The sequence below is a fragment of the Hemiscyllium ocellatum genome, chromosome 20 (assembly GCF_020745735.1).
Source record: "Hemiscyllium ocellatum isolate sHemOce1 chromosome 20, sHemOce1.pat.X.cur, whole genome shotgun sequence".
Taxonomy (NCBI): Eukaryota; Metazoa; Chordata; class Chondrichthyes; order Orectolobiformes; family Hemiscylliidae; genus Hemiscyllium; species Hemiscyllium ocellatum.
The window spans coordinates 28,095,999-28,110,037 of record NC_083420.1 but is presented as its reverse complement, the minus strand read 5'-3'; the positions used below and the strand labels follow the sequence as shown (position 1 = coordinate 28,110,037).

Genomic DNA, 14,039 nt, shown 5'->3' with positions numbered 1-14,039 from the left:
GGGGAGGATATAGAGAATACATTTTCAAGTAAATTACAGGAAAGTACAAAGTCTAGGGTATAGTTATAATGAGGGACCTTTATTATCCAAAAATAGTATGGATAGTAACAGCATTAAGTCCAGAGAAGGAAAATAGTTCAGCATAACGTTCTACATCAGTATGTATCCAGTCCAATGAGGAACGAGGCATCTCTGGATCTGTTTCTGAGGAATGAATAGGACAAATGAATCAAAAATCGGTAGGGGATCATCAGGGACAGTGTTAAAAGAGTTAGTAATACAACTCCAATATGACTGTTCTTTGGAAATCAAAAGAAGTGTCATTGGACTTTAAAGGTAAATTCTGTTTCTCTCTCCACAGATATTGTCAGGTCTGCTGTTTTTGTCCACTACATTTCATTTTTATTTCCAATCTTCAGCATCTGCAGTATTTTACAAAGGAACAGAGAAACATGGGAAAAAGAGCAGAAGTAAACTATTCAACTCTTTGATCCTGCTCTCCAATCAGTATGGTTTTGTTCAATCATCCCAGTAGGCCTGTTCCTGCTTTTTCCTCATATCCTTTGATCTCTTTAGCCCTAAGTGCTATCCGTAACTCGAAATCATACCATGCTTTAGCTTTGACTACTTCCTGTGGTAGTGTTTCCACGGCTCATCACTCTATAGCCAAAGAAATTTGCTTTCATTTAATTAGAATCAGAGTCTAACAGGCAAAACTGTAATAGAGAAATGGGCTGCTTTTAAGGATGTGACTGTTTTGGTACAATCAAGGTTCATAACTATGAGATGAAGATTTCCGAAAAATAAAAATCAAAGCTCACTGAATGGTGAAAGATTTGAAATTAAGCCAAAGCTAAAAAACAATGTGTATCACAGATTTCATATTTATACTATGCATAAGAATGATGCTAGATAAAAGAAGGGAAGTGAAAAACTAAACAAGAGCAACAGAGAGATAACATGAGAAGACACAGAGCTGACAAAACAAGGGAATCTAAACATCTTCTATAAGCAAAAAATAGTCAAGTAGTGATAAAAATGATTAAAAACTAAAAGCATCTGCATTTATCAAGGAAAAATGTTTTGTCAAAAAGACTTTGAAAGAGGATGCAGTTGGGAGACTGGCTGAGGCTTAAAATTGATGTAAAGGAAATATGAGAGTTCCTGGCTATAGTATCATGAATCACTAGGACAGGGTCAGATATATCCAAGGATACTAAGGGAAATAAGGATAGAAGTTGCAGAGAAATTTGCCAGATCCTTCAATCCTCCTTAGATATATGTGTGGTGATAAAAACCTGAAGAATCATAAATGTTACAAAGTTTTGGAATTTTATTATGTTGCCAATCTTTGATTTAATACTTGAGACTTTCATTTGAAAAAAAAATTAAATAGAACAGTAGACTGTAGTTTTGAGATTTATAGCTTAGGTTGAGTTTCAGATTGTAAGCCTGCTCACCAAACTGGAAGGTTTGTTTGCAGACGTTTCGTCACCATGTTAGGTAACATCATTAGTGAGCCTCAGGTGAAGCTGGTGCTATGTCCCACTTTCTGTTTATGTGTCTTGGTCTCTTAAGGCGGGTAATTTCCGGTTCTTTTTGTCAGAGGTTAGTAAATGGGGTTCAAATTGATGTGTTTATTGATGGAAGTCCCATTTGAATGCCAGGCCTCCAGGCAATCCCTTCCATGTCCCTGTTTAACCTGTCCTAGGATGAATGTGCTGTCCGAGTCAAAGTAGTGTCCTTCTTCATCTGTATGTAAGGATACTAGTGATAATGGGTCACGTCTTTTGGTGGCTAGTTGGTGTTTGTACATCCCAGTGGCCAGTTTTCTACATGTCCGTCAGATGTAGTATTTGTTACAGTCCTTGCATGGTATTTTGCAAATAACATTCGTTAGTGGTATAGGGTCCTTTTAGAGAATGCCTACAACATCATCAACAATGTCTTTACTGGCATAAAATGAACAAAAGAGGAGAAAAGCAACAACAGACAACCCTTCCTAGTTGCCACTCTGGAACGAACAGTTATTAGAAACTTCAGAGTCTAGGGTGTGGTGCTTTAAAAGCAGGTCATGCGGCATATGAGGAACAGGAGAATCAACATTTTGTGCATAAGCTCTTCATCAGGAATGAGGCTAATGGAGAAGTTCAGACCAGCGTCTAAAGGAAAACAACACACACAGACCACATACTCAACTACAGAAGCAATCATCCCAACACCCACAAACGGAGCTGCAACAGGACATTATTTAAACAGGTCACAACACACTGTGGCAACCAGGAACTACGAGCAGCAGAAGAAACATACGTATACAGCGTATTCAAGAAGAATGGGCACCTGGTAAATACAGTCCGCCGATTCCTAAACAACAAACCCAAACAAGCAGATACACCGCGCCGAGAAACTCTATCCCCATTACCAAACAAATACATCTCTGAAATGACTACCAGACTACTTTGATCCCTTGGCATCATGGTAGCCCACAACAAACTTAAACAGAGGCTGATGAACCTAAAGGACCCTATACCAACAACCAGCAAAACAAATAGCATTTACAAAATACCATGCAAGGACTGTAACAAACACTACATCAGACGGACAGGCAGAAAATTTGCCACTAGGATACACAAACACCAACTAGCCAACAAAAGACATGACCCACCATCCTGACATATAGATGAAGGAGGACACCACTTTGACTGGGACAACACATCCATCCTAGAACAGGCTAAACAGAGACATGCATGTAAATTCCTAGAGGCCTGGCAATCAAACTGGAACTCCATTAATAAACACATCAATTTGGACCCCATTTACCAATCTCTGAGAAAAAGGACCGGAAATGATATCACCCATCTTACGAGAACAAGACATAAATAGAAAGAAGGACATAACACCAGTGCTTCACCGGAGGCTCACTGATGATGTTACCTAGCATGGTGATGAAACATCTGAAAACAAACCTTCCAGCTCAGCGAGCAAACTTACAGCCGGAACAGTAGATTGTACTTTAAAATCACTGTAAAGTTCACCTGAACTACAAGAATGGTCAACTTTACTGACATTGGTTAAGAAGAGACATAACTGAGCAGATCCCTATGAAACCTGACATTGGTTGAACTATCTGAGGGAAAAAAAAACCTTAGGGCATAAGTAACAATCATCTCAACCTCAAGAATTGCCAGAGTCTAAATCTATTACGTAAAAGGATGCTGAAGACTCCTATTTATTTCAACAGAATCTTGAAAGCTTCAGAACAGGAGGGTCAGTGTCAGCTTAGATTAAAAAAAGGACAGAAAATAACACATTTTGGTAAATGATTATTTTTCAGTCTTACAGCAGTGTACCCCAGGGATCTGTGCTCAGTGCACTGCTTTTGAAAGATGACTTGGAATTGGAACGTGGAGTAAAAGTTCAAAACTTGACAACAATTTTGAGTAGTAGCCAACAGTGAGAATAGGTCAAATCTTAAGTTTTATTTGGAGGAGACCCAGTCGTGTCAAGTTTTGGTGGGAATTTTGCCTTGAGGATCATGAGTTTTCTTGCTGCAAGTTACCAAACTTGCCTCAGTCATTGCCTGTCCAACCAATATGGTGTTCCTCTTGTCCTAATTGACCTATGACTATATGATTCCCACCTTACCACCTGCAATTCCTAGAACAGGAACAATAGCATTGGTTTTGCATTGAATGGAGTACTGTTTTCCTTTCAACATGCAATGGAGAGGGGCAGAAAGGATGCTTGAAAATAGTTTCAAGGTGAGAGATTCAGTATGTGGATTGATTGAAGAAGATATAACAATTCTACTTCAAGAAGAGAAGGTTGAAAGAAACATGGCAGAGATATTTAAAATCAGGAGAGATTTGAACAGAATAAGTAGAGGCAAACTTTGCATCAACTGAAGGATCACAATAGAGGGAACAATTATCAAAAGTTGCTGGCAAAGAACCAATGCAATGTAAGGAAAACCTTTTATGCAGCAATTGGTTGGGACATGGAATGCACTTACTTAGTATGTGCCAGATGCAGATTCAATTATAGCTTTCAAAAAGGAATTAGATAATTTTTTAGATATAACATTATTACATGGATACAAGTGGGATAAAGAGTTGTTCAACAGAGTTCTGTCACAGACATGACAAGCCAAATGGCCTCCTTCAGCAGTGGAACCATTCTATGATCCTTGAAAGCTGCTGTATAAATACAAATTGTGCTTGTTGTATAACTTGTCCCAGCCTGTTTATCTGCTTTGTGTTCTATAAAGCTGGATCTGGTCTTAGAGGTGGTGCAAGGGTAAAACCATAAAAATATTTAACTTTTATGATTTGTACAATAAATTTGATGCATTGTGAGACTAAAGGTCAGTGTAAATCAGTCAGAACAGAACTAATAGATGACAGGGTCTACCAGTAGGATAGTAAATAGACAACAATGTTAAACTGCTGAAAATTAAATTCAGAAAAATCTACACACAAAAAAAAGTGTGAAAATACACAATGAGGCCTGGAAGTAAATTTAACTGAGACTTTAAAGGAATAGAGATAGCGACATGGAATGAAATGTTGCCAGTCAATATGCAGATGAGGTAGGAAATTAAAGATGCAGCAGTGTTGATAACAGAAGTGGCAGAGCATGTTGAATAGGACATGCTCAAAATTGTCTCTGAAAGTCAAAGAAAGTAACTAATTGAATTGCTTGGCAAATCCCTATTCCAAGAATATATTTCTGTTCTTCAGATAACTGCCCAGACATCAGCCATCCATGATCAAGATCACAAACATCGACCTCTGCCAGCACTGTGGTCCCTAAACAAAACATTGGTGGGGAATTTGGTCCTTCACAAAAAAAGTTAGTTGTGTTGCATTACAAACAAATGAAATGCCATTTAACTAAAAAAATAGCCAATTCATCTCTCTATTTCATGTCAGTTTTAGCTGTGTGTTAACTTGTAAACAGTGTTTTATTAACTGTCATCCTACATGGAGAGTTAACAGCAACATATCCAGTGCTGTGGGATCTTCTGAAGAGGAGAGTGACTTGCGTTGAGTCTGGAACTTGGACAGGGGAATCCATCTGACATTTTCTAGACTCTGGTACGTGCTCAGTTCCTTCAGGGTCACGATCAGTACATTGCCATGCTTGTCTTTGATGGGTTCGAAGTACACCTGGCCAAGATTTTGGGTTCCTAGCAGTCCCTGAAAATAAAGAGAGTTTAAGAAAAATTAAGATCAGAAAAGCAGCAGGGCTAAGTTTTTAAATTTTTACATTATTTTATGACAGTGTGCCTGGCAAGGCCATCATTTGTTACTCATTCCTGATTGCCCTTGAGATGGTGAGCTGCCATACTAAGCCACTGCAGTTCATCTGGTGCAGGTCCACCACCTTGTTGTTAGGCAAGTGAGTTCCAGGACTTTGACATGGTGACAGAGAAGGAAAGGTGACTTTCAAAGTCAGGATAGCATTTTGTTTATTGTTTATTTCAGGGAACTTTCAAGTGACATTTTTCCCATGTATCTGCTGCTCTTGTCCTTCTAGTGGCAAAGGTTGTAGATTTGAAATGTCATGTTAAAGTAGCATGTTGAATTGATGCAGTGCATCTTGTACATGATGTGGACTACAGCCACAGTGGTGGATGTAATTAATATTTAAAGTGGTGAATCGTTTGCCAATGAAGAGGGTTCTTTTCTCCTTGTTGATGTTGAACTACTGGTTCATTGTTGAATTTGCATTCATCTAGGTATATGGAGAGCATTCCATCACATGCTTGATTTGTGCCTTTTGGTGGCCAAATTTTGTGGGGTTAGGAGGGGAGTTCCTCACTGCAGAATTCCCAGATTCTGACCAGCTTTGTAAAGTTTTTTAAATAGCTGGTCTAGTTCAGTTTCTGGTCAATGATAACCTACAGTATAGTATGGTGGAGGATACATTGATAGAAATGCAAAAGAATATCAACGGAGGAATGTTAGTTTCTCTCATTGTGTATATGGTTATTAGTTGATGCGAATGTTTCTTTCCACCCATCCAGCCCAGCCTGAATGCTACCCAGACCTTGCTGCATCTGGAAACACATTGCTTTAGTATATGAAGAGTCTCCAAATTGTACTGATCAGTGTGCAAATATCGGCAAACATTTAAGAAGCACCTAAAGATGGTTGGAAATGTGTTGCTGGTCAAAGCACAGCAGGTCAGGCAGCATCCAAGGAACAGGAAATTTGACGTTTCGGGCCAGAGCCCTTCATCAGGAAGGCTCTGGCCCGAAACGTCGAATTTCCTGTTCCTTGGATGCTGCCTGACCTGCTGTGCTTTGACCAGCAACACATTTTCAGCTGTGATCTCCAGCATCTGCAGACCTCACTTTTTACCTAAAGATGGTTGGGCTTGTCATATCAATTACGATGGTCTCATAATCAGTCACTCATCAGGGACTGTTTAATTCCATGAGTTAGCTTATTTAAGACAGTGAGTCACTAAAGTGTGGTGCTGGAAAAAGCACAGCAGGTCAGGCAGCATCTGAGCAGTAAAAGGATTAACCCTTCATCAGGACCAGATTAAGGGTTAAGCCTGAAACATCGACTCTCTTGCTTTTCAGATGCTACATGATCTGCTATGCTTTTTCCAGTGCCACACTTTATTGACAATGACTTCTCCAGCATCTGCAGTCCTCGCCATCTCCTATTTAAGACAGTGAACCACAACAAATTATGAAGCAGATGTTATAGCAAACCAGCTGATTTGCAGCTTGCAAGCATATCCCAGACTGTCAAGCAGAGTCGCAACATTGTATACACACATGGAGTCCTTAAGAGGTGAATTCTGTTATTTGGAAGGTATACATACAACAGCACCTAAAACTCTATTCGAGTGACTCCGATATCAGTGCGACGGGGATGACATGATTGGCTCCAACAATCATAATCACCTTCCTTTCTGCCAGGTTTGTTGTGACTTTCTAGCAATTGATACAACTGAGTGGCTTGCTTGGCCAATTCAGAGGGCAGTTGAGAATCAACCACATTGCTATGGTGCTGGAGTCACACATAGGTAAGGATGGCAGATTTCCTTCCTTAAAAGGACATTAGTGAACCAGATGGGCTTTTCTGACAATTACAATGGTTTCATCATCATCAGTTGACACTTAATTCCAGATTTTCTTTTATTGAATTCAAATTCCACCACCTGCCATTTGAACCCAGGACCCCAGAATATTATTCTGGATTTCTGGATTAATAGTCAAGGTATAATAGCACCAGCTCCTGATCTCATTACAGCCTTGGTTCAACCATGGACAACAGAGCTGAATTCCAGAGGTGAGGTGAGACTGACAGCCCTTAACATCAGGGCTGCATTTGACCAAGTATGGCATCAAGGAGCCCTGGCAAAACTGGAATCAATGGGTGTCAGGGGGCAAACACCCCACTGGTTAGAGTCATACCTGGCACAAAGGAAGATGGTTCTGGTCGTGGAGAGTCATTCATCCCAGCTCCAGGAAATCTCTGCAGGAGTCCCTCAGAGTAGTGACCTAAACCCAACAATCTTAAGCTGCTTCATCAATGACCTTCCCTCTGTCATAGATCACAAGTGGAAATGTTTGCCAATGATTGCACGGTGCTGAGCACCGTTCACAACTCCTCAGGCACTGAAGCAGACCACGCTCAAATGCAACAAGATCTGAATAATATCAGGTTTGGGCTGACAAGTGGCAAGTAACATTCATGCCACACAAATGCCAGACAATGACCATCACCAATAAGAGACTCTCTAACTACCGCCCCTTGACATTCAATGATATAACCATCACTGAATCCCCTACTGTCAGAATCCTTGGGGTTACCATTGATCAGAAACCCAACTGGACTCACCACATAAACACAGTGGCTACAAGAACATGTCAGAGATCAGGGATACTGCAGCAAGTAACTCACTTCTTCACACCCCGAAGACTATCCACCATCTACAAGGCACAAGTCAGGAGTATGATGGAATACTCTCCATTTGCCTGGATGGGTGCAGCTCCAACAACACTCAAGAAGCTTGACACCATCCTGCTTGATTGGCACCACATCTACAAATATTAAATCCCTCCACACTGGTGCTCAGTAACAGCAGTATGTACTATCTACAAGATGCACTGCATAAATTCACTACAGTTCCTTAGACATCACCTTCCAAACTCACAACCACTTCCATCTAGAAGGACAAGGGCAGCAAGTACTTGGGAACATCACCACCTGCAAGTTCCCCTCCAAGCCACTCACCACGCTGAAATATACCACTGTTCCTTCAAAGTCATTGGGTCAAAATCCTGGAATTCCTTCCCTACTGGCTTTGTGGGTCAACCCATAGCAAGTGGACTGCAGCGATTCAAAAAAGCAGCTCACCACCACCTTCTCAAGGGCAAGTAGAGCTGGGCTATCAATGGTGGCCAGCCAGCAAAGCCCAAGTCCCACAAATGAATTATAAAAAAAGGTTTGTTTCAACCAGTGGAAATTTAATTCCCACTGACATCAATTTTGCTAGGGCTCCTTATTGCCATACTCAGTCAAATATTGCCTGATATCAAGGATCGTAACTGTCATTTCACTTTAAAATGAGAAAATATAGGAAAAGTTACGTAAAATTACTTTGACTTCCCTTGAGATTAGAAGGTTGAAGTTATATGAATTAAGTTTTTTTAAAAATGGTAACCGGATTTCTTCCAGGTAGAAGATCTGGATAAAGAAGGGATAATATTTTGGGAGTAAAATCAGGAAGAGCAGCCTCATACAAAGGGCAAAGGAATCTAGATCAATCTCACCTCAAAGGTTGTAGATGATGGTTCAGTTGAAATTTTCAGGCTTGAGATTGATATATCTTTAATTAACAGAGGTCATAGAGTCATAGGTATGTACAACATGGAAATAGACCCTTCGGTCCAACCCATCCATGCTGACCAGATATCCCAACCCAACCTTGTCCCAACTGCCAGCACCCGGCCCATATCCCTCCAAACCCTAGTAATATACCCATCCAGATGCCTCTTAAATGTTGCAATTGTACCAGCCTCCATCACTTCCTCTGGCAGCTCATTCCATAATGTACCACCCTCTGTGTGAAAAAGTTGTCCCTTAGGTCTCTTTTATATCTTTCCCCTCTCACCCTAAACCTATGCCCTCTCGTTCTGGACTCCCCGACCCCAGGAATAAGACTTTGTCTATTTACCCTATCCATGCCCCCTCATAATTTTGTAAATCTCTATAAGGTCACCCCTCAGCCTCCCATGCTCCAGGAAAAACAGCCCCAGCATGTTCAGCCTCTCCCTATAGCTCAAATCCTCCAACCCTGGCAACATCCTTGTAAATCCTTTCTGAACGCTTTCAAGTTTCACAACGTGGGTTGGTACCTAGGATTTCGATGTTGTGGCTATTACGGAGACATGGGTAGAACAGGGACAGGATTGGCTGTTGCAGGTTCCAAGGTTTAAATGTTTTAGTAGGGTCAGAGGTGGGGGTAAAAGAGGAGGAGGTGTGGCATTGCTTGTCAAGGATAGTATTACAGCAGTGGAAAGGACGATGGATGAAGACTCGCCATCTGAGGTAGTTTGGGCTGAGGTTAGAAATAGGAAAGGTGAGGTCACCCTGTTAGGAGTTTTCTACAGGCCTCCTAATAGTCCTAGAGACGTAGAAGAAAGGATTGCGAGGATGATTCAGGAGAAGAGTGAAAGTAATAGGGTGGTTGTTATGGGGGACTTTAACTTTCCAGATATTGAGTGGGAAAGCTATAGCTCGAGTACGTTAGATAGGTCAGTGTTTGTCCAATGTGTGCAGAAGGGTTTCCTGACACAATATGTAGACAGGCCAACAAGAGGTGAGGCCATACTAGATTTGGTTCTGGGTAACGAAACAGGCCAGGCGTTAGAATTGGAGATAGGTGAGCACTTTGGGGACAGTGACCACAATTCGTTGACTTTTACTCTAGTGATGGAGAGGGATAAGTGTGCACTGCAGGGCAAGAGTTATAGCTGGGGGCAGGGAAATTATGATGCGGTAAGGCATGACTTAGGATGCATGGTTTGGAAAAGTAGGCTTCAAGGGAAGGGCACAATCGATATGTGGAGCTTGTTCAAGGAGCAACTATTGAGTGTCCTTGATAAGTATGTACCTGTCAGGCAGGGAGGAAAGGGTCGTGTGAGGGAGCCGTGGTTTAATAAGGAATTGGAATCCCTTGTTAAAGGGAAGAGGGTGGCCTATGTAAAGATGAGGCGTGAAGGTTCAATTGGGGTGATTGAGAGTTATAAGGTAGCCAGGAAGGATCTAAAGAGAGAGCTAAGAGCAGCACGGAGGGGACATGAAAAGTCCTTGGTTGGTAGGATTAGGGAAAACCCAAAGGCTTTCTATAGGTATGTCAGGAATAAAAGGATGACTCCTGAAGAAGGGCTTTTGCCCGAAACATTGAATCTCCTGTTCCTTGGATGCTACCTGACCAGCAACACATTTTCAGCTCTGATCTCCAGCATCTGCAGACCTCACTTTCTCCCCTAGGAATAGGTCCAGTCAAGGATACTAGTGGGAAGTTGTGCATGGAGGCTGAAGAGATTGGGGAGACACTGAATGAATACTTTTCATCAGTATTCACTCAGGAACAGTACGTTATTGCCGATGTGAATATTGAGTCACAATTAATTACAATGGATGGCTTTGAGGTATGTAGGGAAGAGGTGTTGGAAATTCTGGAAAGGCTGAAAATAGATAAGTCCCCTGGGCCTGATGGCATTTATCCTAGGATTCTCTGGGAAGCAAGGGAGGAGATTGCAGAGCCATTGGCCTTGATTTTTATGTCCTTGTCTACAGGAATAGTGCCAGAAGACTGGAGGATCGCAAATGTGGTTCCATTGTTCAAGAAGGGGAGTAGGGATAACCCTAGTAACTATAGGCCGGTGAGTCTCACTTCTGTTGTGGGCAAAGTCTTAGAGAGAATTGTAAGGGATAGGATTTATGAACATCTGGATAGGAATAATGTGATCAAGGACAGTCAGCATGGTTTTGTGAAGGGCAGGTCATGCCTCACAAAACTTATTGAATTCTTTGAGAAGGTGACTAAGGAGGTGGATGAGGGTAAAGCAGTAGATGTGGTGTATATGGATTTTAGTAAGGCATTTGATAAGGTTTCCCATGGTAGGCTACTACAAAAAATACAGAGGTATGGCATTGAGGATGCGTTAGAGGTTTGGATTAGGAATTGGCTGGCTGGAAGAAGACAGAGGGTAGTAGTTGATGGTAAAGGTTCATCTTGGAGTGCAGTTACTAGTGGTGTTCCGCAAAGATCTGTTTTGGGACCATTGCTGTTTGTCATTTTTATGAATGAGCTGGAGGAGGGGCTAGAAGGTTGGGTGAGCAAGTTTGCGGATGATACGAAAGTCGGTGGAGTTGTTGACAGTGAGGAAGGATGTGGCAGGTTACAGCAGGATATAGATAAGCTGCAGAGCTGGGCAAAAAGGTGGCAAATGGAGTTCAACGTAGGTAAGTGTGAAGTGAGAGTAAGAGTAACAAGAAGATGGAGTACTGGGCTAATGGTCGGATACTTGGTAGTGTGGATGAGCAGAGGGATCTTGGTTCCATGTACACAGATCTCTGAAAGATGCCACCCAGGTAAATAGTGCTGTGAAGAAGGCATATGGCGTACTGGCATTTATTGGTAGAGGACTTGAGTTCCGGAGTCCTGAGATCATGTTGCAGTTGTATAAGACTCTTGTGCGGCCGCATCTGGAGTATTGTGTGCAGTTTTGGTCGCCATACTATAGGCAGGATGTGGAGGCACTGGAACAGGTGCAGAGGAGGTTTACCAAGATGATGCCTGGTATGGTAGGAAGATCGGATGAGGAAAGGCTGAGGCACTTGGGGCTGTTTTCATTGGAGAAAAGAAGGTTTAGGGGTGACTTGATAGAGGTGTACAAGATGATTAGGGGTTTAGATAGGGTTGACAATGAGAACCTTTTTCCACGTATGGAGTCAGCTATTACGAGGGGGCATAGCTTTAAATTAAGGGGTGGTAGGTATAGGACAGATGGTAGGAGTAGATTCTTTACTCAGCGAGTCATGAGTTCATGGAATGCCCTGCCAGTAGCAGTGGTGGACTCTCCCTCTTTATGGGCATTTAAATGGGCATTGGATAGGCATATGGAAGATAGTGGGCTAGTGTAGGTTAGGTGGGCTTGGATCAGCGCAACATCGAGGGCCAAGGGGCCTGTACTGCGCTGTATTTTTCTATGTTCTATCTTTCTGATAGGAAGGAGACCAGAGTTGCACGCAATAGTCCAACAGTGGCCTAACCAATGTCCTGTACAGCCGCAACATGACCTACCAACTCCTGTACTCAATACTCTGACCAATAAAGGAAAGCATACCAAACACCTGCTTCACTATCCTATGTACCTGCGACTCCACTTTCAAGGAGCTATGAACCTGCATTCCAAGGTGTCTTTGTTCAGCAACACTCCATAGGACATTACCATTAATTGTATAAGTCCTGCTAAGATTTGCTTTCCCAAAATGCAGCACCTCACATTTATCTGAATTCAACTCCATCTGCCACTTCGCAGCCCATTGGCTCTTCTGGTCAAGATCCTGTTGTAATCTGAGGTAACCCACTTCGTGGTCCACTACACCTCCAATTTTGGTGTCACCTGCAAACTTACTAATTGTACCTCTTATGTTCACATCCAAATCATTTATGTAAATGACAAAAAGTAGAGGAACCAGCACCAATCCTTGTGGCACTCCACTGGTCACAGGCCTGCAGTGTGAAAAACAACCCTCCAACACCACCCTCTGTCTTCTACCTTTGAGCTAGTTCTATATTCAAATGGCTAGTTCTCCCTGTATTCCATGAGATCTAAACTTGCTATGAGATCTGTCTCCCATGGGCAACCTTGTCTAACGCCTTACTGAAGTCCAATTAGATCACATCTACTGCTCTGCCCTCATCAATCCTGTTTGTTACTTCTTCAAAAAATTCAATCAAGTTTGTGAGACATGATTTCCCATGCATAAAGCCATGTTGACTATCCCTAACCAGTGCTTGCCTTTCCAAATACATGTACATCCTATCCCTCAGGATTCCCTCCAACTTCTTGCCCACCACCGACGTCAGGCTCACTGTCTGTAGTTCCCTGGCTTTGAATGTGGTATTTTGAATATGGGTAGATTTATGAGGCATAGCAGTATAATTGAGATTGAGATCAACCATGATCTAATTGACTGACAAAATAGGCTGAAGGAGCTGAATGGCCTCCACGTATGTTCTTCAAATAAAAAAAATGATAGTCAGTAGTTTTCCATTACTGCATTAATCAATATTATTGTCACCGGGTCACAATCCTGGAACTCCAAACAAACAGCAATGTGGGCTGAAACAATTCAAAAGAAATTTCACCATCATCTTCACAAGTGGAACAGAGGTGGGCAATGAATGTAGGTCTTGCCAGTGACACCTGCATGTTATTGAGGTGGCATGATGTATGTCTTTCTCAGACTGACTGACAATTACCTTTAGAACAGAACATTAAGCAAATAAATTAAAAGGGCTTTAAAAACTTGCTAATTAACCCTTTAGTATGTTTCAATACATTGAATACGTTGTTTTTACATTTTATTTTAACACTTCTCTCACATAAATGAACAAAGTACTATAAAGAAAACTTGAAGATCACTTGGGATACAATCCTTCATAAAGTTTGTTGAAGTTTTCCCATCAGACCATGTGCTTTTTATATACTTCACTTGACAGGCACACACGTGATGAATATTAAATACTGCTGGGGAAAGTAAAACACAGTTAGATTAAAAAAAAAGTTCCCTCTAGTCTAGCTTGTCCCATCAAATGTGCTTGGGAAAGGTGCAGAACGGGTTACATATGAAATTTCTTCATTCTACATTGTTGCCTCAAACATTCCTGGGACGGGCATATTATAGTGTACATCTGCAGAAAAGGTCTCCTAGCTGATGCATCTTATTATATTCATTTCTCGATGAATGTGGATATACGAATATGAATGATAGGGT

The 14,039-nt window shown here is 41.6% G+C and overlaps 1 protein-coding gene across 1 annotated transcript in view; it reads right to left on the bottom strand.

The window, feature by feature from the left end:
• The window catches only part of LOC132825590 (ankyrin repeat and fibronectin type-III domain-containing protein 1-like), a 117,300-nt gene that overhangs the window by 49,922 nt on the left and 53,339 nt on the right, over window positions 1–14,039 (bottom strand). Inside the window, exon 11 of the mRNA XM_060840970.1 lies at window positions 4,983–5,198. Coding sequence (XP_060696953.1) covers window positions 4,983–5,198 — 216 coding nt within the window. The remainder of the gene's footprint in view (window positions 1–4,982; window positions 5,199–14,039) is intronic.